At 38.5% G+C, this 26433-nt stretch overlaps 1 protein-coding gene across 1 annotated transcript in view; it reads left to right on the top strand.

Moving 5' to 3' along the window:
• Window positions 1-26433, top strand: part of GLIS3 (GLIS family zinc finger 3) — a 237873-nt gene that overhangs the window by 22355 nt on the left and 189085 nt on the right. Inside the window, exon 3 of the mRNA XM_034774451.1 lies at window positions 26064-26271. Within this exon, the coding sequence (XP_034630342.1) occupies window positions 26064-26271 (208 nt within the window). The remainder of the gene's footprint in view (window positions 1-26063; window positions 26272-26433) is intronic.

Below are 26433 nucleotides of genomic sequence, written 5' to 3' on the forward strand. Positions count from 1 at the left end.
GAGGTCAATAAGGACATAATCTGGAGCAGTCTTGCCCATGGTCCAGGGGTGGGAAAGGGCGAATCAAAACTTAGATGCCTTAAAAGTGCCATCGCAGAGAAGTATCACAGTTTCATCACATGCTAGCAATTTTGCACATAAAAGTGTCAAAACTTAAGAACATTTTTGTCATCATTTTATTTGTCCAACAAATTCAGCAACAGAGATAAAAGATATCAAATGCATTTTGTTGCTGCAGTTCATTTTTCAGCACTGTTAAGGGAATACACTAACCAGAACATAACTTTGTATTTGAAAACTTAATTTTTACAGCAGTTGTAAAACTTTTGCTCATTGTACAAAAGAAAATAAGCTTCTGATTTAATTATTTACTATAAGCATTTGCATCACACCCATCACAACAGAGGGTCCTGTGGCACCTTTGAGACTAACAGAAGTACTGGGAGCATAAGCTTTCGTGGGTAAGAACCTCACTTCTTCAGATGCAAGAAGTGAGGTTCTTACCCACGAAAGCTTATGCTCCCAGTACTTCTGTTAGTCTCAAAGGTGCCACAGGACCCTCTATTGTGATGGGTGTGATGCAAATGCTTATAGTAAATAATTAAATCAGAAGCTTATTTTCTTTTGTACAATGAGCAAAAGTTTTACAACTGCTGTAAAAATTAAGTTTTCAAATACAAAGTTATGTTCTGGTTAGTGTATTCCCTTAACAGTGCTGAAAAATGAACTGCAGCAACAAAATGCATTTGATATCTTTTATCTCTGTTGCTGAATTTGTTGGACAAATAAAATGATGACAAAAATGTTCTTAAGTTTTGACACTTTTATGTGCAAAATTGCTAGCATGTGATGAAACTGTGATACTTCTCTGCGATGGCACTTTTAAGGCATCTAAGTTTTGATTCGCCCTTTCCCACCCCTGGACCATGGGCAAGACTGCTCCAGATTATGTCCTTATTGACCTCTTTGCCTTTGACCATATTTTACAGTAATATTGCAAATCCTATTCTTTTCTTTACTGAAGTGAAGTCCAGATATTCCTAAAGAGGACAAATGGGTGAGGCAGTCATTTATTTAATCAATATGCAACATATATTGGTGCATACACTTGGAAAATTAGCCACTGCATATACATAGGCAATGATTAAAATACAGCACATGGTGATCTGTACAGTAGAGTGGAGTCAGGACATATATATGAAAGTTACACATTTTTCCTTGAGGAACTTGGAAAGCTTCAAAAAGCTAATATGCAGCTGCAGTTTGTACTAACCCGTAAGCCCCACTCATCTAGGTCCACTGTGTTTTGTAAATCAATATGAAATTATGTGGAAAGATGAGCTACGATTTATTTTCTCCTCTTTGCTGTCAGGAATAAAGACCGATTTATATAATTTCTATTTATTTATTTCTGCTTCTCATGCCACGATATAGCCCAGGACCTTCAAGAAAGCAAACTTGACTTGATAGCTGTTTTCCTAACAATAAAAGTTGTGAACACTGCTTCTTTTCTACTGATTTCATATCAGTGTCCTTGACAACAAACAAAATCTCTGGTTCATTGTAAATTAACCTAATGCACAAAAATGCCAGGAGGAAGAGGTACAGGTGTTTAGGGTAATATCTTTTAATGGACCAACTTCTGTTGGTGAGAGAGAGAAACTTTTGAGCTTATACAGAGCTCTTCTTCTGTGTAACTTAAGCTCAAAAGTTTGTCTCTCACCAATAGAAGTTGTCCATTAAAAGATATTACTCTACCCATCTTGTTTCTCTAATAGCCTGGGACCAGCATGGCTATGACAACACTGTAAAGGAGGAAGAGGTCTTTGTTTATCAAAATGTAAGTAAGGCTACGTCTTCACTACTTGCCGGGTCGGCAGGCAGCGATCGATCCAGCAGGGATCGATTTATCGCGTCTAGTCTAGACATGATAAATCAACCCCCCGAGCGCTCTCCCTTCAACTCCTGTACTCCACCGCCACGAGGGGCGCAGGTGGAGTCGACGGGGGAGCAGCAGCAGTCGACTCACCACAGTGAAGACACCACGGAAAGTCGATCTAAATATGTCGACTTCAGCTATGTTAGTCACGTAGCTGAAGTTGAGTAACTTAGATTGATCCCCTCCCCTAGTGTAGACCAGGGCTAATAGTGTTATGATGCTCTCATCCTCATCCTTTGTATCTGTTATAAACAACAGTGTATTTGAAGGAAAAGAGACAATGGCAGGAGTCCAGCTGGTATGTGTGAAGACAGACACTTCTATGCTCACTTTCATAATGATCATTTGCAGTGCTTAGGGAAGACAGAACCATTGTATCTTACTGCTATTTGGTTAACTGACAGACATAACCCCTCGCCCCCCAGCACTTCCATCGTCATTTATTGTCCTTTAGGCCCAAAATGTTGCATTGCAGGCTCAAATAATATAAAAATTTAGGGAGAAATATTCAAAATTCTGGTAATATGTTTCAATTATAAAAAATACGCATGCACACAAGTAACAAGTTTGCATAAGCATATGGAAAGTACTTGAATGTGAAAAGATACATTTATATACTGTCCGTATATGCACTCTCAATCAACTGTGTGCTTGTGCAACATATGCAATTAGCTTGTTTGTACATGCAACCAGCTGTGTGGCTGTGCATATACATTTTTGTGGGTGAACATAGACCTCAAGTTTTGAAAAAATCTCCTTTACTGTTTAGACCCAATCACGGGACAAACATGTAGGAAGGCACTCCCTATCTCCAAAATTATAGTGTAAAAAGATAGGACTTCATCATCAATGGAACTACTGAAAGAGTAAGGTATGCCTCATTGTGACTAAGGATGATGGAACCCAGCTCATAAAGTGCCTAATAAACACACCTGGGTAGCTATTTGTTTAATTAATTTAACCTCAACTAAGGAGTGTCACTAAAACAGTCAGGTACATTAGCTTTCTGTTAGACAAGTAGGTTAATCACATGTAATGTTTGTCAATTTCAAACATACATATTGTGTAGTGAATAGAAACCTATTGTGGTACTCTCGCTTATTTCCTTAAAGCTAAAGAGAGAAAAATAATTTCTAAGACACCCAATTCGTGATGCTTTTTCTAGTGTCCTAACTGTTCAAATACCAGTCCTGCTTCAACACACATTACAGTTCATGATGAAAGTTAAATGGAACAAATCCCAACACAGAATAGAGTAATTGCTCCTGAAATAAATTTTTCTCTCTGATCATCTTGTCATAAAGGCTTTCAAAAGTGCCTTTTTGTGAAAAGGCAGCAGCGGTAAAATTGACCCATATTCTGTTTCAGGCTATTAGTATGTCAAATGGTTAGGCCAAGCAGGGATGGATTTTCTGCAAACTCAGGAGAAAAGAGACTTTAAACACTGATTTCCTCTATCATGCTGTATCTGTTGGAGTGACCAGATAAAACCTGAATTGGGATCTTTATCGTAAGAAAAAGCTTTCACTTCCTCTAGCTAGAGTAGCAGTTCTTAGCAATTGGAAGTTTATGACCCAAATGCATGTTGTGTCATAAGGGGCCACACACCAGCTCAGAGCTTCAAAACCCCGGGAGCACTACAACTCACTTAGAGGCAAGGGCAGGAGGCGGTACGAGAATCTTTCTGCCTAACCTCTCCTTCCTTGTTGCTGTGGTTGCTGTCTCTGCCCCTTCCCTTCCTTTCCCCCTCTCCACGTAACACAGATGGGCTTATTATTCCCACCATTCCCACACTTTGAGGTGCAGTAGACTTGCCTTCTCTAGGCCTCAAAGCAGCATCTTCCAACTTCCAGATCTAAGTACCGTGCAACTCAGCAGTACACCCAGCTCACCATCAACACCAGCTCCCTCCCCACACCTCTTTTGATCTACATGCCACAAAATGGCTGAAAATTTTTCCTGCAACTCATACTATCACAGTGAATTACAAATGTCAATTAGAAATAAAGGCTGCAACATTCTAAATCAGGCCCACAAAATACAAAGGTAAAATAATAAAACATACAGGCTTAAATTAGAAATGCAGCACAATAGATTTCCCTGTTTTTTTGTTGAAGTCTCAAGAACTTTCCATTTCCTCCCTGCCATATTTTCCTCATGTTCAGACAATCAGGAAATACATATCCTCCTTCTCTTCCTGATCCTAAAAGATATACTTCTAGGGCCAAATTCTGCTTTTGGATGCAACTTCCTGGTTACAAGAATTGCACTACAGTAATTTTTAAAAGAAATTGGCCCCTGAATGGATTAAAACACTAAATGAACTAAAATGAACACATCCAGAGAGCCTAATTGATCACAGATTAATTTTTCCATTAATTTGAGTGGCTTTGCCTAGGTCCAGGAAAGTGGAAGAAGAATTCTTCCATTGATCCAGCTACATCTACAGTGTGGGGGCTAGGTCGACCTAACTGTGTCACACAGGGTGGGAAATTTTACACAGTCCTCAACGGTGTAGCTTGGTCGACCTAAGTTTTAGCTGTAGGCCTGAGTTACCCCTGATTTTACACTAGCAAGAAAGGAGCAACAGTTCCATAGTGTAAACCACAACTTCGTTTATGCACAAGCTTGAGACAAAAGCCATATTTTGTTTTATATTTATTCTACGTGGGAACAATGAATTTTTAAAATAGCTTTTAAGGTGGCACACAAAGTATCTACAGGGTGAGATTTCCAAAAACACTCGCTCTGCTCCCATTGAAGTTAATATTTTTAAGACTGACTTCAGTAGGTGCAGAGTCAGGCCTACTCTGAGTGCTTTGAAAAGCCCACCCATGCAACTTTACAATATACATTTTTCAAAGTAGATCTTTTCTGTAGACTACAGGTAAGATTTTCAGAAGCCTTTAGGTGACTTTCAATGGGATTTTGGTACCTAAGGGACGCTAGTGCTTTCAACATTTTTACCTCCTGGCTCAGCAGTGTCCTTTCAAATCCTTTTATTTAAACATATGATGTAGAAAACTGAAAATAAATCAAAGACTTTATTAGTTCATCTTAGAGGTTTTACTTACAAGGGTAGAAAAGGAGTCTATATTCTTACTGTGGAGACATTTTAAAGAAGCCAGAATGATCTTTTAGCATTCACCTCAGTTCATGTTGTATTCAATATCAGTGCAGGATAGTCTTCTCCACTCTCTGACATTAACAATGGGAAATTTACTTTGGCTGCCAAGAATAGTGAATAGCCGTATTAAAGTATACCTTGTTATATCCTATTCTGACATCTCTAAAGCCTGGTTTCTAAGAACAGTTTCAGCTGCAATGTAACTGATCTACAGTGTATATTTATTGAAGATTACTGTTGCAACATGTATTAATAAATCTGCAGTTGCTTTGCAAACTACAGCTAATCAATTGTAACTATTCTCTCATTAATCAGCATTCTCAGAACATATAGTGCTTTTAAAAAAATCATCTTAGCGCTAGTGTCTTTATTAATTAGCATTGGTTCAGTTCAATAAGATCTGCAGTGTTTCTTGTTAACCTTTGACCACTTTTGGCAGCACCGAGAGGACTTGCGGGTATTTGTTTAAAGTGCATAGCATGAAGGTCACCTACCTTTCAAGGAACAGGAAAGATGTTTTAAAAATCTAATTAAGATGCAAAAACTTATGCTTCAGTCCTAGCAAACAGACTGAAGAACATTATTACCTAGATATATTAGCAGTTAACAGATAATGTTCAGAATATTAGACCTGATCCTCTTTGCAGACTCTATCAATGAGTGCCATCTATTTTTTATCACTAGAAGCAGAGCTTTTGACAGAGTGACCTGGCAGTCCTTCAAAGATACTGTAGATACCTTTGGTTAGGGCCACATTTAGATTTTCGTCTTACAGTCCAACCCACCCGCTACTGTGAGAGTAAACGGATATTGATCAGAAAAACTCCCCCTTAGAGAGAGACACCAATGATGCCAATTATAATGTCTTTTTTATTTTTGCTGTGGTAATGGAGTCATTCACCCAATGGATCAGAAATAATCCTCATATAAATGGAATTACAATAGGAAACAGGGAACACAAGTTAGTTTTATATGCAGATGATGTCATGATATTTGTTATAAATCCAGCTCACGTTACCCAAATTTCAAGACAAAATTGTAAAGTCTGGCAAAGTGTCAGGATTTAAAATAAACTACAAGTCAGAACTCCTGATTTATAAGTGTGCCCTCTGATCTACAGAACGATATAAAAGGTAAATGTAAATACAAATGGGTAACTACTCAATAAGATCCTGGGAATATACATTTCTAAAAGATGGCAAGACTTATGTAAAATTAATGACACTCCTTTGGTTTAAGAAAATCAAAACAGATCTGGGAAATTGGTCCAAATATGAAACTTTATGCAGAACTGTGGCAGCTTAAATGAATATATTACTCTAAATTAATTCTCTTTTCCAAAGGAAGTCTCTGAGATCAGTGTCAATCCATGATAACCAAATTTATTTGGTTAAATAACAAACCCAGAGTTGAGCAATCTAGGGTATGCCTACACTGCAAAGCAATATCCACAATGCCAAATTTCAGAGCCTGGGTCAATTGACATGGCCTCACAGAGCTCAGCCTGTGGGACTCAAAATAGCAGTGTAGATGTTCCTGCTCGGGCTGGAGCCTGGACTCTGAAACTCAGCAAGCGGGAGGGTCTCAGAGCCTGGGCTACATCCCAAGTAGGAATGTCTAGACTGCTATTTTTAACCCTGCATCGGAAGCCACAATTGACCAGGGCTCTGAGACTTCGCACTGTGGGGATTTTTTGCAGCGTAGACTTACCCCTACTTTACAAAGACCATGGAAAAAGGGCTGATTGGCTTTACCAAACATTAAGTACTATTATCAGGCTTGTCAGATCAGAAACCTGATGTGCCAAATAACACTAACCCATAGAGTGGGTACAGATAGAACAAGATTGTTATGCTATCAACTCCATGGGATCTCCTGGGCAAAGAAAACCTATAGGCCCAAATTAGTATATAAACCATCATTTTCTGAAAGCAAAAATAGAAATTTGGAATAATTTATTTAGAAAACGAAGTCCATACACATTAACTCTATTACCCAGTGCAGACAATAAAGAATTTAAAAGAATTTAACCCCAGTAAAAGCTTGGGTAATTAGGACATTTGAGAATTTTTATAGGTATATTACAATTTGGCCAGCTCTTTAGGAAAAAATACATTGAGATCACTAAAAGAAATACAACTCACAAAAGACTCTAATATTCCAATATATCAGAACCTACATTCTTCCCCACCGCCTCAAAAAGGCAAACCTTTGGAAAACTGACAGAATCTGAAAAACTACTACATATGTTAAGCGTATATTTAGAAGAAATAACTATATTCAGGAAAAGATGGAAAGTTGATGTAGACATAGACACCAAAATTGAGAAATGGGAGAAAATATGGGACAGTGGTCCCCAGCCTTAATAAAAACAAAAAAGAAAATGATGTTAAAATTGTTTATCAGTGGCACCTAACTCCCCTTAAAATTAAACAAATTTAGTGTACAGGGACAAGCAAATGCCGGAGAGAATGTAATGAAATGGGAAAATTTCTCCATGTATGATGGACATGCTCCAAAATCAGATAATAGAGAGTCAGCTGTCAGATAATTCCTTAGTATTTTTGTTAAATTGTCTTGTAAACTCTGCATCTTATGAAAGAAATGAAGGAACTCATCACTCCTCTCCTAGTGCCTGGTAGAATTACCATAGCAAGGTGGTGGAAGAGAAGTGACAGGTTATGAATCTGAATGTAAAAATATCCAGAAGTTTGGACCTAAACATGAGATATAGAAAGATTTTAACCAGCACTAACAACTCACAAGACGGAAGGGGAAGAATAGAAAAACATGACCACAATATGTGATCAATAACACAAAGTTGAAGAAGGTGGCTGGTAGTAGGTCTCATCACTACAGCTATGGGAACATCCATAGGCCAATTCATAATTGTGTATTGTGTATATATTAAGTTTCTCTCTATTTACATTGTAAAACAAGTTTTATAAGATTTCTGTTAGTAAATAAATTAAAAACTGTTGTAATGTAGGAGAAATTCTGCTTTCACTGGGAGCTCAGTGTATGTAGTAAGAGGACTGTTTGCAGGAAGGAGTTCCTTTTCTGGCATGCTGCTGGGTAATGGTGGAAGCAAGAGCATTACTCGTTCTCCCCAAATCCTCCCACAATTAGGATACTGGCTCTATGGATGAAAATATTGGAGTGTAAGTTTTAATGGGATGGAAGAAAAGGAGGAACCTTTTCTGTGTAATAGAGGAGATGTGGAGCATTTAGTCAGACCATGTCACTTGATCTGACCTGGATTGAAACCCCATCCCAGCTTCACTAACTTCCAGCCTGTAGAGAAATGGCTCAGAAGCCCCTTCCCAGCTTCAGAACCTCTTTCCAACCCCATTGTCATGAGTGTCAGGAAGAAGTTTTAGGCAGAGAAGAATGCAGAGTTCCTTATCCCTTGCCATATCCATATCAGAGAGGTCAGCTCATACCCGCCATTAACACTAATGTTAGCAGGAGTAAAACATGCATTGTAAAGACAATATTACACTTTCATGTCTAACTATTAGTGTAGTACTGAATCAGTATAGTTAAAGTTTAGATTATTACCCTTAAAAATGTAAAGATATATGTAAATATATAGATATCTGTATGCTGTATATTTTCAATAGTTCTTTTATCTTGTTTCATACTAACAATTGCATTAAAAAGGTATCTTTGGTATTTTTAAGTGTTCATCTACTTCTGCTGCTTAGCCCCTCATCTGAAATCTCCATGATAGATTCTGCCTTCAGATGCAAGCATGATGTTCTCACTGAAATTAAGGGAAGCTGCATGCATGTATCTAAGTAGATTTTGGCTAATAATGTTGTTTATGATATCATAACTGGTTGGTATAGAAATGATTATGGTGTCAACAACAGGATGTTTGTAAGTGAGGGATAGTCATTGGTAGGAGCAGATGAAATCTTAAAAGATTCCTGATTGTATGCAAACTTTTAAAAATGCAGAAGGAAGAGACGTGGCCTTTTTTAAATTAATTTTTATGTATATGCATTTTTATGCATTTTATATTTATAACAGTTGCTAAACAGACTATTTCTACAAATGTAAGTAGTACTTTAAAATAACCATAAGTAAAGCAAATGGGTGCAACATTTCTTTATTCATTTGTAAAGATGGTGTGATCATACGAACTTTAGGCCTAACACAAAGCTCAATTAAGTCACTATTGTCTTCTATGGTCTTTGGATCAGGCCATGTATTAGCTGCTGATGTGTGTGTGTGGGGGAAATTAGCTGTTTCACAACATAATTTTGTATATTTAACAGCTCACTGTAACTGGAGTCTTACATAGCATCTAATGCCATTAGTTCGTTACATTTTTTCCTCTGACTATTTTGAATTCCTCTCCTCATTTTAAAAAAAAAATCCTTTTCTTATTAAATATGGAAGCTGTTAAACTCTGAGACTTTCATTTGCCTCATGGCATGTCCTGTAGAATTAAATTAAATAGGTCTGGCTTGTTGAATATCTCAATGTTTCAGACTATTATGAGCATTTTCACTGCTACTTGAAATGTGGAACATTTTTTTGAGTCAGCCCCAGAAAATGTTTAAAAGACAAAGGGGATTAGATGGATCGTGACTCTAATAAGGAGTTGTAAAATCTTTAACCTCTATTGCTGATCCAAATCAAGCCCAGGTTGGTAGTGACCGAAAGCTGCTTTCATCTCACGGCAGTCTGGTGGCCAATATGAAAGTCCTGTCAGTCTCAATATTTCCCACTCTGTCCCTGTCCCTAACAGGCCTTATCCCTCATCTAGCCTCTTTAGCAATCCAGAGTGCTGCTTCATAGTGTGCTTGTGAGCTGAGGCCCTTTTGTCCTCTTACCTTACACAGAGTCCTGTTCTGCTGCTGTCCCCTTACAGCCCCACTCACCTCCCCATATCTTCCTGAGCCCCATCTCTCCCCACAGATTTTCCTCTGCCTTCCAGCCTGTTTCCCCAGGAGCCCCTTGTGAGGAACAGCACTGATGAGAGAGAAAGCAGGCCGACGGTGTCTGAGAATGGAAGTAGAAAATAGAAATTGCAAGTTTTGTCTTGCAGAGAACCAATACCATAGGTTATAGTAAGTAAGGAGAATAACTTTTAGTTTGTTAGAAGGGTTAATTTTTACATTGTCCTTCTGTGAGCTGTTATGAAAATGTCTGAGAGCATGAAACTTGGAGTTTGTAGGGACTGTGGCTCTTTAGTTAGAGGAGTTTGAAAAACACAAGTTTCATAGGAAAACATTGTTTTTAAATATTGCCTTTGTCAGAGATAGTGAATATTTGATCCAGAAAATATTATAGGGCCAGATTGTGAATCCATTATTCATGATGAATATTACTTTACACCAAAGATAGTCTTATGGAAAGAAATGGGGCTATTAGTGGAGTAAGGCGCTACTCACTGTGAGTTTCCTCTTGCCCATCAAAACATTCAAATGCGCTATGCAGAGCGAGCATATTAAAATATGTATGCACATTAACTTTAATCATGCAAGTATTCCCATTGACTTGAATGACTGCGCACATATTTAAGGTTAAGCATATGCGTAAATGTTTTGTGGATTGAGACCTTAGTATCTATTAAGCTGCGAGGGTGTCTCCAGAGCATATAAACAATTTATGGTCCCTTGTGGCTTTGGAATCTATGAATGTGCTTTTCTTTAAAGCATGAAGCAAAAAATTGTAGTTTTCCATTGGAGAAGCTCACGTTTTAGTCTTTGTGGAAAAGTCCTATAGAACTTAGTAGAAAGTATAAACACTTTATAGAGTTTAATAGAAAATTATATCCTTGCTATAGAATTCTATGAAATGGTTTAAAAACATATATTCTGCATTATACTCTCTAGGTTTTTAGAATAATTGCTATGGAAAACTAGTTCATTTTATCCCAATTAAATTCTGTTTTCAGACTTTTCCATAAGAGAGTCTTCCAGGAGATTCATGTGTTAAAAATGAGTTTGAAAGAAGGTTAATTCACAGATTAGAGACATACTGCCAAATAGAAGAGACATATTAAATAAGTAGAAATAATTTTGTAAAGAAGTTGGAAAAATAACATACAGGAGATGCTTATATTCTTTGAACATTCAAAAAGCCCCAGATTATTCTGGAGCAGAACATGACAACTCTGTTAGAAGGAGTCTGGGATGTTAACTACTAGAATTTCTATCACTGTTATTTTTATGAACAATTAAAAGAAAAACTCAGCATGTATGCTTTATGTGGCATCAATAGCAAACTATTCAGATGTTAAGGTGCAATATAATTTACTGATAATAGAGTTTAAATTATTTTTATTGCAGAAGGTATGTTATTGCTTTTAACCCTGTATGTTAGAGTTTACTGTTGCTTGATTCTCCGAAGAATTATTTTGGCCTGTCTCTCCTACAGAATATCTTAATTGCTTAAAATATCGCAACTTAGTATCCATTTATGTAATGATTTGCTTGGAGGGTCTAAATTTGTATGGACATAGGGTGACCTGATAGCAACTGTAAAGAAACAGGACAGGGGCGGGGGGTAATAGGCGCCTATATAAGAAAAAGTCCCCCAAAATGGGACTGTCCCTTTAAAAATGGAACATCTGGTCACCCTATATGGACATGACTAACAAAATGCAAACGAATCTTCACCAAAGCTATGTAACTGGTGTCATTTCCAGGGCCATATTCACTGTGGTGTCTGAACTCCCCTGCTTACTGCTGTATGTTTTGTGATAACCCAATCACAAAAGAGACTGAGATTAGCCAAGATCCTTCACAGCAACTGTTCTCTTTGTTACTAAAAGACAGAAGCTATTATGGCAAATTTGCCCCATAAGTAACAAAGAGCATCTTCCCCAGATCGGCCAGTTTTTAAGAATTACTAGTTTTTTCCTGATTTTTAGTTTTGTCAGTGCCTGCTCTTCAAGACACTCAGTACTGTTTGTTATTGCTATGTGCTCCCCAGTCCATTGTTATTTCACCAAAAATATGCAGCTACAAGGAACATTACTATCTAGTAGTGACTGCCCAGTGCCTGAAGCAATACCTTTTAAGTACCAGACATATGCCTTCAGTATGTCTCTTTTTGCCTGGAATATGCCTACATAGTTCAATTCAAGGTTCGATAATATGCTTTGCAGTATACCTCTACTTATACATGCACTGTGAATGTTAGACAGATCTGCATAGCACCTGTACAGACATATGTCAGTGCCTGTAATAGGAATGATAGGTGTGTATATAACCACAGCCTGTTCAGTGCTTGCACTTTGCCAGTGCGTACACAGTGTCTGAACTGCTGATGCAGCAACTCCTTTGGGGAGAGGGGCGTTTCACAGACTCTGTGAAGTCAAATGAGGTAGACGGAGCGGGATGTTTCAACGTAGGATTTACCACTGCTGCTTTTCTTGTCCATCCCAATCTCTCCTCCTTCCTCTTTGTACTCCTGCTATCTTCCCCCCACCCCACCCATTACTGCCTTTGCTTTTTTCACAACCATCCCAGTTTCCAAAGCACTGCCCAGTCCAACTGCTAAAACCCCTCATCCACCTCCAGTCTTTTTAATGACATGGTGCTACTGTGCTAGCAACCATATGCTGCTGTTTAAAATATGTAATTTACAATGAGAAGTTTATATATAGCTATGCAAATAGATTCAGATAAGATAGGGTACCCTTCAAAGACCCTAGGCACATACTTGGGGTTTGGCATGCCCATCCCTCCACTTGTGCTGCTCCACTCTATTTTAACACATTAGCTGGATGAGAGCTAGCATGAGTATCTCTCCTCAAGCTGGGAATCACACCCCTGCTTGAAGGGTAGACAGCTGTAGATACAATGTAAAGCATCTACAGTGTGAATAGCTATGAGACTTACCTATGTGCTAAGATTTGATTTTTTCATGCCGTTTTTTCTAGAGTGACCAGACAGCAAATGTGAAAAATTGGGACGGGGAGGGGAGGGAGGCAGGTAATAGGAGCCTATTTAAGAAAAAGACCCAAAAATCGGGAGATCTGGTCACCCTAGTTTTTTCTTCATTTTAAATTTTATTTCCCAGGAGAATTAAATAGACTGAAATTCATTTGGGCCTTGGAGCTAAAGGCATGTGCGTGCGCATATGTGCAGTGTTTAATTAACTGCCCGAGAGGCAAGGGTAGCCTCTGTTTTGTGTCTTGTAGAATGGGGTGCATGTCATCTGTAATTAACAATTTTATATATATTTTACAAACTGAGAAGCTTTATGTACATTTCAAGTGCTATAGATAATAAAATAATAAATCAATAGTTAAATTATTAACAGGACCTGATATTGAGAGATGCCGAGCCCCGTCAGGTCCCATTAATTTCAGGGAAAGTTGTGTGTCCACCCTTAATGAAAATCAAGCCAGAATACCATGGCAAATGCACTATAAATCCTACAATGAAAGATGATCACATAACTGTATAGGATAGCATTTTCAAATGTGCTGAAGTGATTTAGGATCCCAAGTCCCATTGACTTCCAGGGAGACTCAGGCTCCTACATGCCTAAGTCACTTTTGCAAATGGGACCTAGGCTCCTAAATCATTTAGGTACATTTGAAAATTGTACCAATAGTCATATGGTGAGTTGGCTACATTAAATGTATTTCAAGCTGCTCTTGCTCTTTACTTTTAGAGGCAAAGTTGAGAGAAACAAAATTCTGACTGCCCACAGTCCCCTGGTTACAGCACTTCTTTACAAGATTTCAGTCTCCATCAGGAGTACTTTCTGGCTTTTCAACAAAGGTGTTTTATTCTAGTGCAGCGCATGCATATGCCTGGCTTTTGTGCGCGTCCAGCCATGAAAAATTCTTGTCATCTTTCAGATTGTTCACCCTCCACCCCATACACATATGCACACAGTTGCTTTGGTATGCCAGTATTGTTTCCTACATCTTTACATTAGATGTTATTCAGTAGCCAATTTCAGATCCCAAACAATGTAAACTCAGCAGCCTCCTGCTTGGTGAAATAAAAGCTGTGGTTAAGATGTCATTCTCCATAAATCAGTTTTGGCAAGAATGAAGACCGAGGGCAGGAACTGGAGTAGTCTTTACAGGGCCTGATTCATTCAAGTGGTCTTAATCCTACCTCTTATTCCCACTAGCTTTGTGGAAGGTAGATGGACGCACTTTAACATGAAGGAATGAGCTTGCTTTTTTTTTTTTTTTTTTTGTCACAACAACAAAAGCCCTGGGAAATTCCAGTTAATTAGCATGCCTTGGGCTAATGAAAGAATAAAACTGAAAGAGAAATGCCTAAAGCTTTGGGATGAGTGGAAGCATGTAGGGACAATGCATGTTTTAAATATTTGTGGTGGTTTGTATAATTTTCCCAGGGTTTGCCTCCCTGTGACTTGATGGGATAAGAGTGGAAAGACAAGTGGAAGGTTTTGTGTGGGTCACGATGTAGTAACATTTCAGCTTTTAAGGAACATAAATAGGTCATAAATTGAAGAATGCTGATAATGGCTGGCCTGTAAAAGTCAGTGTAATTAAGACTATTAGAATGAGACCATTTTCTGTTTGTATTAATATAATCTGCAGTAGTGACCACAAAACAACATGGAGTGTGAGGATGATTGTATAAACTTCAAAGGAAGGTGCAATAATCCTCAGTGTTGGCAATTATGGATAACCTGCCCATTTGTGAAGCTCTTCCTAAACCACTCGGAGGCTGGTATATGTCTTGAAGCACAAGGGTTTATGTCCCTTATATAAAAATTGTTCATCCTAACTAATGTCGCTGGGAATGTTCTCATTGGCCACATTAACAGCTTTATTAAATCCTGTTAAATTTGTGGCCTCAGTGATACCATACAGCTGCAAATTCCACAGGCTAATTATATGTTGTGTAAAACGGCTTACCTCTGCAGGAACTGAGCCTCTCTGATTTGTAGAAAGGAAAGCCAAGACTATCCTTCTTCCATGCAGGAATGCCAAGAACTGCTAAGCTGGTATCATGGAGGGGCTTGAGCAGAGCATGTAGCGATCAGGGCATTGCTTTATTTAATATTGAAAACTACACGTCTTTGTCTTTCTATACAAAAGACATTCACTTCTAAAAAAATATTTCTTTTCCCATTTTAGCCTAGCCTGAGATTTGCCTACCGCTTCAAGATACTGCTACTGTAGAAATTCTAACTTTGATAGTGTCTGATAGACATGCTTGAAATGTATATATCAGTTAACAGGATTATCACTTGAAAAGACAATTGTATTTTTACTGAAAAGTTTTTTGGAGGCGATGAGATGTATTGATATTTAATGAAGCATGAAGCTTGTAAATGAACCATGAAAGCAATAGCTAAACTAATTAACTGAGCATAAAGCCCTTAGAATACATATGTTATGTGGGCTGCTTGCTTATTATTTCTGCCTGGTTAAATTGACATCTAGGATAACATACTCATATAATCTTCTAGGTGAAACAACATTAAATTTTGCTCTCAATGCTGGTTTGCTTTAGGCAGAGGTTATGCATAGGTGATAACTATAAGAAAAAAGAAGCTGTCTCTTTAAAATGCCCTGCTCTGTCCCTGATCCCACGTGGAACCTACATCAGCAGCACTTTCGCATTACTGGCATGGAGGAGGAAATCGCCACTTAAATTTCCTGCAAGCTCAGATGTGGAATATTTAACTCAAGCACTCCAGGTTTAAAAGTTACAGCAACGTAGCATCCTTGCGCAATGTCTTTAACTTGGGAAGCAGGTAGGGATTTAGTGTAATGTCAAGTTATTTACGCATTCCTGCATGCATAACACCTCTGCCATTTCCTGTAACTCTGTCAATGTTAAAACTTTCATCCTCTCAACTTATGTGGTGGCAGTTGGCCTGTTTTGTCCTACTTGTGCATATCAGTCTCTTGGGGAAAGAGAGAGAGAGAGAGAGAGAGATACTTTACTGAGAAACAGTACTCCAATATTCTGGTCTATACTAAAAGACTCACTAGAAATTTTCTATTACAATCACAATTTAAAATCTGACAAATCATGAATTGTATGCTTGTTCATTGCACACGTCTTCATTGGTGTCCTGCTAGACAATGATTTGTGTTGGTGAGGTGAGAATAAGATTGGACTGTCCTGCTAAAATGTGAAGAGTGAGAATGGGCCTTGCTCTAGGTGAGGGAGGAGCAATGAACCTCTCTATTCTTGTATCACCTGTGCAGTAGCCCTGCAGTGTTTTGGGGGTAAATCCTCAGCTGGTGTAAATTGTAACAGACCACTGGAGTTCTGCTTCTGAGGCTCTGCCTACACAACAGCCGATGTTGGCAGAATTTATGTCACTCAGGGGTGTGAATAAACCACTCCCCTGCATGACATAAGTTACTCCAACATAAGAGCAGGTATGGACAGCGCTATGTTGGTGGGAGACTGGCTGAAGCAGGGTCATGTCCTCCTCCACACAAGCCATCTAAGCTAGTTGACTGCAGAGGGGAGTACATACTGCACTCTTTTAAAGGTGCTGCAACATGTGCTCTCCCTGTGCACACCAGGGAGGCTGTCCTTGCACTGGTTAGTACTTATTAGGCACAATTTTGACCTCTGGAGAGAGCAAGGAATCATAAGTTCCTGTCAGAGTCAGAGCTGTGTTTCGCTACCAGAAACTACAAAGTCTTTTCAGAAATGAACTCCAGTTACCCGTGGCTGTACAAAAAGAGTGATTGTTCCAAAATGGAAAAGCTCTTGTGTCCCACTTCTAAAAGATTGGGATGCTGGCATGACAGAAATTGCCTCATATGAGCAGCCTATATATAAGATTAATGACAAACCTGAAGAATTTCATGTGATATTGCAAAAATATATCCTCTATCTAAAGAAAAGCACAGAGGTACAGTGAAAAGTAAGTGATATTGCTTGGGAGGTGTTGTGGGAGGTGAAATGGTGTAGCAGTCTAAGACATTGGTTTTGTAAAGTGTTGGCTTGTTGTTTATGTCCATAGTCTGCTGTTCTTATGTACAAGATAGTATAGTTTCACTTTGAAATTATTAAAGATATTTTTTGCAAAAATCATTCTTTACAAAAATCAGGCTGCCCATGGTCATTGTCTAATGTCCTAACATTGCTTTGCAGTGTCTTCCTGGTGATGTCGCATCAATACATGATGATGAATTCCACTGATGTGACATCTTCCAATACATCATGGCTGCATCCAGCTTTATTTTGTGACTATCTGCAACTCTGTTTAATTTCAAAGTGACTTTCTGATACATGTTTCGTTGAGCTGTACTATTCAATATATTATATAGCCCAAAGTTTTCATGATATGTGTTGTATTTAACCGCTCAAGCAGTTTAGTTTGCATGATAAATGGTGCAAATATAAGTGAGCCCTAATACTGTACACTTGTTTTGCCCAACATCAGACACGGAATCAGTGGCAGAGTCAGGAATGAGAACCATTGTCCTGACTTCCATTACGCTTCCTTGTTCTTTCATGTGTGTTTGTTTTCATTTTGATGATATTCAAAGTTTTCTTTGTGTTGATATTATAACAACTAAACTTTAAAGTTCTGACTAGTAATAAGAGATGAAGATTTGTAATTGTCCTACTTTTACTTTGCTATCTAGAGATGGAGGGCCAGATTCTGTTCTTACACTGCTTTAACTCCTGTATAACTCCCTTTTCTTCAGTGGAGTTATTCTGATTTATACTGGTGTATGTGAGAAGAAAATCAGGCCTGGATAGTATGGATAGTATGTCATTAATGGGTGGGAGAAAGTAGTTTATTCATCTTTCAAGAATAAAAGTTCTTTATACCTGAAAATGTCTGAGTTAGTTGTCTGTCTGTAAAGCTCATAGGGTACATATACAGCAGTGAAATAGGTGTTGGCCTGGAGCTGAGATGGAGGGCAAGAGATCTGCTGTAATAGAGGAATACAGATATTCCGTGCACTATGTCATGTCAAGCAGAATAACAGGAACAGCTGACAAATCAGTTTAGACAATAAACTGATATTGTATAGAGCTCATTTTATCCAATATTGCTGATAATTAATTAAGAGCTACTAATTGCAGCTTTACTGATAGTGAAAAAGAAGAGCATTAAAAGATTTCCAATCCTTCAGTTTAACATTGACTGGTATGTGGAGTTAACCAATAACTTATTTGTCCTTATGCAAAATGAGAAAAAATCCCAAACAAAACAACACTTCCAAAATAACTTTTTATCAATGCAGGTCTTGCTAATGTAAATACCAATACATAATTAATATGAAATGTTATAAATATATATGCGGACTCCAGAGCTAAGTGAAAAAACTTTCAGACAAATTGTCTTTGTGCTACAGCATTTTCTCCTGGAAGCCTCACAAAGTTCACATTTTATTGTGCATTCTTAGTTTAGCCATTAGAAAACCCAGTGTTTTCATTTGTCTAAACTCAGACGCTAAAAATTGTTTCCAAGTAGGTGATCTCATTGCTGTCTGCTTTGAACCAGCCAAGTTAATTACCTGCATGGTATTGTTTGCACTGGTCAGTGCTGGATAATTTTTTACCCCAGTTCCACTTGAAGGGAGACATTGTTCTTCATGATGCTTTGTCAGTCTCCTTCGTCTCACATTTGCACTGCTGAAAGTACATGCCTGATTACCTCATGGAACTGAACTGCAAATAGCTTTGGAAATTAATGCAAGCTAATTTACCAAATGTGCTCTGGTAGCAAAGGAAACTGCCTTTCCAAGATGCCAAGTAATGAAGATCTTTTACTTTATGAACATAAAATTTTCTCATAATAAAAAATGTAATCATAGATCTCTGCTGACTGTATTTTACCTGGACTATTGTTCATGATAGTAAAGATAAGGCCTGTGTAAACAGTTAAGAATTGCCAAAGAGTTAGGAATTGCCATAACGGGGCAGACAATCTGTCTGTCTAGTTCAATATTCTGTTTCTGAATGTGGCCAGTACCACATGGTTCAGAGGAAGTTTCTTTCTAACACAGTGTTGCCAATCCTAAGTGTTCAAAATTCAGGAGTAAGGCCTCAAAAAAAAAAAAATCAGCTTAAGAATCATGAGATTTTTTTAAAAATTCAGTTATTTTTATTTGTTTTCTGGTTTCTGAGCCTGTTGGATGCAGTTGGGTTATGTGTCAAGCTTTTCTCTGTAGCTGTGAGGGCTAGAAACTGAATGGGAGAAGAAAATAAAAAAGCAGAGACTCTCAGATAGTCACATAACTCCAGGAGCTGGGTTCTTTAGGAGAACCTCCACCATGCTTCACGTGACACGCAGTAAAATTGTTTCTTGGCAAAGGAGTTAGTGGCTGGCTTGTACTCTGAAGTATGTGGGTAAAAATATCTCAGAAATGTTTATCAGATCAAATGAAATTTTGGCTAAATGTAGTGTAGTTCAGCTACAACCCCTGAGCCCTCCTGAAGTCAGGTTCAGTTCTGGGCATTAGCCCTACCTGTGAACCAGTCCCAAGTTCTCAGAGATTCGCAGACCTGGATTGATGCAGTAGGTACCATCCTCGGGCTCCTCCTCCATCTCTCCTGCTTCTTCCTAAAAGGCTCAGGGAGACCACCACTCCAGTTTTAACATTGCTGTCTTCTGAGGGGCAGGGAGGGGAGGTTCCCTCCTTCTCTGCTTTATGAGGAAGGTACAAGCTGCTTTCTGTCCCCCAAAGAGCCTGATAGATGTGGAGGGCAGTGGCTCTTACCTGGTGGCTCATGCAGCTAGAAAATGTCAGGGAGGGGGACACTGTGCTCAAGGAGGAAGCATGGGGATAGTCACCAACTCCCCAGAAGTCAGCAATGGTGGGGTTATAGGATCTAGGGGAAGGACCTGACTGGAGTTGGTAGGCAGCTTTGAAACACAGGAGTGGGCTTTTCCCCTTCTAAGTGTCCCATCAGGATTTTTTCCAGCCGCAACCACTGTAAAGGCTCATGGCCTTTCTGTGTGATCCATATGAACAGAACCTTGCAGGCAGTGTTTAGCTGTAGCAAAGGTGTACGCATTAGATAGGACATACAGTCCATGAAGAACTACGCTGTAGTGTGGGAGTGATGGAAGGTAGTTCAGAGGGGCACTGTTGACTTGAAATGTAGCCGATTAAAAGAATGTGTTCAAATAATTTCAGGTACTACACTGGCTCCTGAGTCATCCTGCCAATTTTTATAGTTTCACAATCTCATTCTGGAAAATATTTTTCCCTCCTTTATTGCTGGATGAGAGACCCACACAAACAACAGGCAAAACTGACTGACTATACAGGGGAAATTGTGAGTATTCACAAAGTGCTATCAAGTGCACAAGGTAAACAGACTGAAAAAATAGAGAAAATGTTTTTTGTCTGTTGCAGTCATCTTAGGAGTCACTTCTACCAATATTAGGTAAAAGAATTTGACTGAAGTATGTTTTTTTTAAGATGATGCTCTCCTTTCAATATATACATTTTCATATTGATCAATTAAATTAATGCAAAAATCTTATGTAATATTGCATAGCTCAGAAGTGCATCACTATAAGAATTGTTTGGGTTTTCTGTGATGACTGGACAATGCAAGAATGATTAATTTAAATTTTTTTTTAAGATAATACACCATTTATTTAATTGGAAGACTGATTTGGATTTTGGTGTGGTGTCTAATTCAAAATATTGAACATTAAAACAGTTTTGGCCTAGTTGGACATTTTTGATGTACTATCATTTGTCGATTTTTAAAAATAATTTTCAGTTAGAAAAACAAGATAAAATAGTTGCATTGTTTGAGGATATGATGTGGGTAACATTACACAACTAGCAGATACCAAGACTTGGGGACAAAAAATTAACTGTTTTTTACATCAACATCTCCTGCTAGAAGAAAATATGTTTAAACAAAAAGTCTTCCTCTTGCCCTCTCAAAATGGTATGAGAATGATTTAAACAAGATCTATTTATCTGAAGTTCAGTTTGCCAAAGTACGGCAGTTAGATTTTCTTGTATTCTGTACATATTGGCCACATTCTTGGGAAGATTGCAGTGGCGTATTATTGCATGTCAGAGATGAGGGAGGCTTAGCTATTAACCAAATACAAAGGGTAAAGAAGGAAATAGTCAGGCTGAGGAATGAGGAAATGGATGGATTAAAATATTTCCATAAAATATTTTTACTGTTTACACTTGTTAATTATTAATGTTAATTATTGATGGGGAAACTGTTTTGATTTACATGTATTATGTTGATTTGGAATAAATTATTCACTACTTATATGCAATTATTCCTTTCAGCCAATTCTGGAACAATTCTGCCTTCTCACCAGTTTTAAATTAGTATGATTCCATTGACTTCACTGGAGTATCTCCTGATTTAAACCAGTATGAGTGAGAGGCGAAATAGGATCCTCTTATCATTTCAAATAATGAATATTATTCACTGTTTCATAAATGTTAGTTTTCCTTAGAATTTGAGGCCTAATCCAAAATTCACTGAAGTCGGGGGAAAGGCTCCCATTGATTTCAGTTTGAGTTAAAGCAGATAGGGCTGATTCTCCACTGAACCTGTGTCACCATTTACATCTGTGTAAAGGGAGTGTAAAATGCTATCTTTCTGCTTTGGTAGTATTTTATACCCACTGGTACACTCACCGTGCGTTAACAAAGGAACGTAAATGGTGAGAGCTGATGATAGCAGATTCCTAGTTGATAACTAATGTTTCTTTGATGGTCGAGATTGTGACCCCATCCCTTCTTCAAAAAAACAAAAGCATAATAAAAAATTTACCACAGACAATATTCACTCCCTTCCAGTTCTGAGTTAGAGGAATTGAAAGGCAAAAGTTTCCCATTAACAGTTACATGAATATAGGGACTGAAAGACCAGACCCTTTACTCACAAGTGAAAAATGCCATGTAATGTATTGTGGGGCTTGTGTCTCTTTGTTTAACAGCTTCTTTTTGCACTGATCACCTTTCTGACTTTTTTGGCAGGTAAATTCCAATGAGCTCATGGTTAATCATGTATAAACAACAGTCTAATTGTATGGTTTCAAATTTTCATTTGACCAGATAAACAAAAATATGGCCTGTCCCCCCAAAGAAACCTGATAATCTCATAGTCTTTGGTTTCTTGCTTCTCTCTCCTTGAATTTAAGAAAGTGGATGTTGTTATTGTTGCTTAACATTTCTAGAGAGTGGCATAGGGTGTGTAGCACTGAGAAAATATCAGATTGCATTTGCCAGGTTTCTGAAGCAGGGCTCTTCTTTTCAAAGCTAAAAAACAAGTTCACCGAGCTAAATTATGCATTTTCTTTACAAATCACTTAATCTGTTTTTCTTTCCCCTATATACAGAGGCTGTACAAGCATTCACAGTTGTGATATACTAGCAAATTACAATTGGTTTCATCTGTTACTATAGCATGCTTTTCCAGTTTTTTGTTGTTGTTTTGAAACCCATTTGTCCCTTATGATACAGAAAACTCATTGGGCTTCCCCAAGGTGGAAAAACCTTATAAAATGACAGCAGCTGATGAATTATTTTTGGTGTGGTGCAAAAAAGTGCATATTATTGCCAAGAGGACAGGGGGCAACCTATGTTATTTTCCTGACTTGTTTCCAGTCGGAACTCAGCCAAAACATAGGGACATCTATTAAATACTAAGTTCTTTACTCTTTGCTTAGGACTAAGTGCAAATGATTAGCCAAGAAAGAAAAAAAAATCCCTCTCTGTTTTCTTTGGATTTGGCTGAGCCTCCCTGGGAAGAATTCATAGTAACCCCCAGAGGCAGGTGTACATAAGAACATAAGAATGGTCATACTGGGTCAGACCAATGGTCCATCTAGCCCAGTATCCTGTGTTTTGGCATTGGACAATGCCAGGTACTTCAAAGGGAATGAACAGAAAAGGGCAATCATCAAGTGATCCATCCCTGTCTTCCACTCGCTACTTCTAGGCTAGGGACACCTAGAGTTGCATCTCTGGCCATCTTGGTTAATAGCCATTAATGGGAGTATTCTCCATGAATATATCTAATTCTTTTCTAACTCAGTTATAGTTTTGGCATTCACAGCATCCCCTGGCAAGGGGTTCTACAGGTTGACTGTGCGTTGCATGAAGAAGTACTTCCTGTTGTTTGTTTTAAACCTGTTGCCTATTAATTTCATTGGGTGACCCCTGGTTCCTGTGTTATGTGAACGAATAAATAACACTTCCTTATTCACTTACTCCACACCCTTCATGATTTTATAGACCTCTATAATAGCCCCCCTTAATTGTTTCTTTTCCAACCTGAACAGTCCCAGTATTTTGAATCTCTTCTCATATGGAAGCTGTTCCATACCGTTAATCACGTTTGTTACTCTTCTCTGTACCTTTTCCAATTCTAATATATCTTTTTAAAGAAAGGGTGATCAGAAATGCATGCAGTACTCAAGATATGAGCATTCCATGAATGAACATAGTGGCATTATGATATTTACTGTCTTATTATCCATCCCTTTCCTAATGGTTCCTAACATTCTGTTCACTTTTTTGGCTGCCGCGCACATTGAATTTTCAGAGAACTATCCACAATGACTCCAAGATCTCTTTCTTGAGTGGTAACAGCTAATTTAGATCTCATCATTTTGTATGTATAGTTGGGATTATGTTTTCCAATGTGCACATCACTTTTCATTTTATTAACATTGAATTTCCATTTTGTTGCCCACACACTCAGTTTTGTGAGATCCCATTGTAACTCTGCTTTGGACTTAACTATCTTGATTAATTTTGTATCATCTGCCAATTTTACCATCTCACTATTTACCCCTTTCTTCAGCTCATTTACGAATATGTTGAACAGCACTGGTCCCTGGGGGACACCACTATTTACCTCTTTCCACTCTGAAAATTGGTCATTTATCCCTACTCTTTGTTTCCTGTCTTTTAACAAGTTGCTGCTCCATGAGAGGACCTTCTTTCTTATCCCATGACTGCTTACTTTGCTTAAGAGCCTCTGGAGAGGAATCTTGTCAAAGATTTTCTGAAAGTTCAAGTATAGTATATGCACTGGATCACCCTTACTACATGTTTGTTGACCCCCCTCAAAGAATTCTAATGGATTGGTGAGGCATGATTTTCCTTTACAGCCACAGAGCTGCTGTTTTGATACATGAAAGTTCCCTCACTGGAGGTTTTCAAAGGTTTTCACCTGTCTTGGATGGTTTAGATCCAACAAATCCTGCATCTTCATAGGGGGTTAGACTAAATGACCCTTGCGGTCCCTTTAACCCTATGGTTCTATGAGTCTATAGGTAGTGCTAAGATGTGCTATATGGAATTACCTTTAGATACTCACTTTCAGGGATTCCAACCCCCTTTCCATGAATGTGATCCCCACTCATAAAGAACTCTATAAAAGCTTCCGGTGCTTCAGTGCTATTTTTAACATTTTTACTTGGAGCATTTCAGGGCCTGTTTCATGCTCTTTGACTATTATGGTGGTTTTTAATGCATTTTCCCTGTTCTGCAGAGAACAGCTTGGCAGAGTATTAAACTATAGCCAGTCAGATCATTAGTAAATTACTGCCATTCTGCTATTAGATTAGGGATGGAAAGAGAGTGTGAAAGTTGCCAATGCTTGTAATTTATATGTAGCCCTGCTGCCTTGTGGATTGATCCTTTCAGGTTGCACAAGCAAAACACAGTCAGGTTAGCAGCTGGTGAAATCCATAGGACACACACAGGTGCTGCTGGAAATGGTGATTCAGTAGGTGGTATCCTTCTCTCTGAGCCTGAACCAACAGTCAGTCCTAGGTACGCATGGACCCTGTGCCTCACATGGGAACACAGAAAACTCTTGGTTAAAAGGAGGGAACAGCAGCAAAAATAACTATTTTAAATAGGAAGAAAGTAGGAGTTGTGTTAATGTGGAAGCCTCATGGAGTGGGAGATAAGATCCAGGACTTCTCATCATGTTCACCTTGTGTTCTCCTTTCTGGCTTGGGGAGGATTTGGAACAAAGAACAAATAGAGATATAAATAATTTTAGTACTTATACCTAACTGTAATGTCAGTGGGATTATTTACTTTATGTCATCTGCCTTTCATGTACTTGACATGTATTTAAACTCATTCATCTTCTCTTCTATGAACAAAAGTGAGCTGTTAAACTTCCCTTCTGTAGTCTTAAATCATTATCTTTAGGACACAAAATATTCTGAATGTTTTGTGGTTATGTCCCACTTGCCTACAATCCTGATAGTTTCCCATACTGCTGTATAATAGTCCATCAATTTGAATTATGGCAATATTGATTAAAGGCTTTTAAAGAACTAACTATGTATGGTAGGAAGGAGCTCTGGGAAGTTCTTCTCTGCAGTGGGAGCCCTAAGAGAAACTCTGACTCAGCTAGAATTTCTCCCAGGGCTCCAAACTTCCTTTAGACTGCAGGCTGCAACAGCAGGTCTGTCTCACTTTGCACAGCGTGCAACATGCACTCCCCTCTACACCTCTGCTGTCTGTGTGGGCTAAGGAGATATGGGCCTGCCTTTATCCCCAGTCCTTCATATAGCTAATGACACTAGCGGTGCAGTGGAGCAGTGCCTCTCACTCCCAGCAGGGTTCTGGATGCAGGATGTGCATGTGGGAAGACCCCCCAGAGCTCTGCAGGGATGGACTCAACCAGTCCCTAATTATGGCTCAACTATTCCTGGATGTCTTGTTTGACTTTGAATAACTCCAGTTAAAGTGATTGTGTAACCTTCTTCAGCAGCTTGCTCTTTGACACAGATTGTTCTTACAGTGGTTTTCCCAATATTTAACCTTAGATGGTCCCTCTTGCTACTCAAGTCTGTTCGTTCTCATTCTGTCCTTGTTTGATTAGCATGCATAACTGATTCCACTTTAGAACATCGCTTTATATATTTGCAGAAAATTATAGGGCCCTCAATCATCTTACATGCTCAATTCCTGTAATTTCTCCTCACTGGTACCACAGAAATGGGCACAACATAATTGTGAATTCTCTGTTCTTGTCATGTGTAAAAGAGACATGAAAACTAATCTGCCTCATTTATTTTTAGGAGGTCTTGGCTATGGGCCTCGGGGCAAGTCCATTGGAAAAGGCAGCTGCAACAATCTAGTTGTCACCAGCAGTCCCATGATGGTTCAGCGACTGGGACCTATATCACCTCCTGCAAACCAGGTCTCAACAGCATGCAACCAGATCAGTCCTAGCTTACAGAGGGCTATGAATGCTTCAAACCTGAATATACCTCCATCAGATACAAGGTCCTGAGTTACATTTCTTCTCTTCAGTATTACAAAAAAGCATATTCATTTTACTGTCATTTAAGTACTTAAACACAACCTGTTCTGATAAGTGTAAATGGAGTTACTCTGATCCATTATATCAATGATGCTAGTCTGGATTTACAGCACTGTAACTAAGGC

The sequence above is a fragment of the Trachemys scripta genome, chromosome 6, assembly GCF_013100865.1.
Source record: "Trachemys scripta elegans isolate TJP31775 chromosome 6, CAS_Tse_1.0, whole genome shotgun sequence".
Lineage (NCBI taxonomy): Eukaryota > Metazoa > Chordata > Testudines > Emydidae > Trachemys > Trachemys scripta.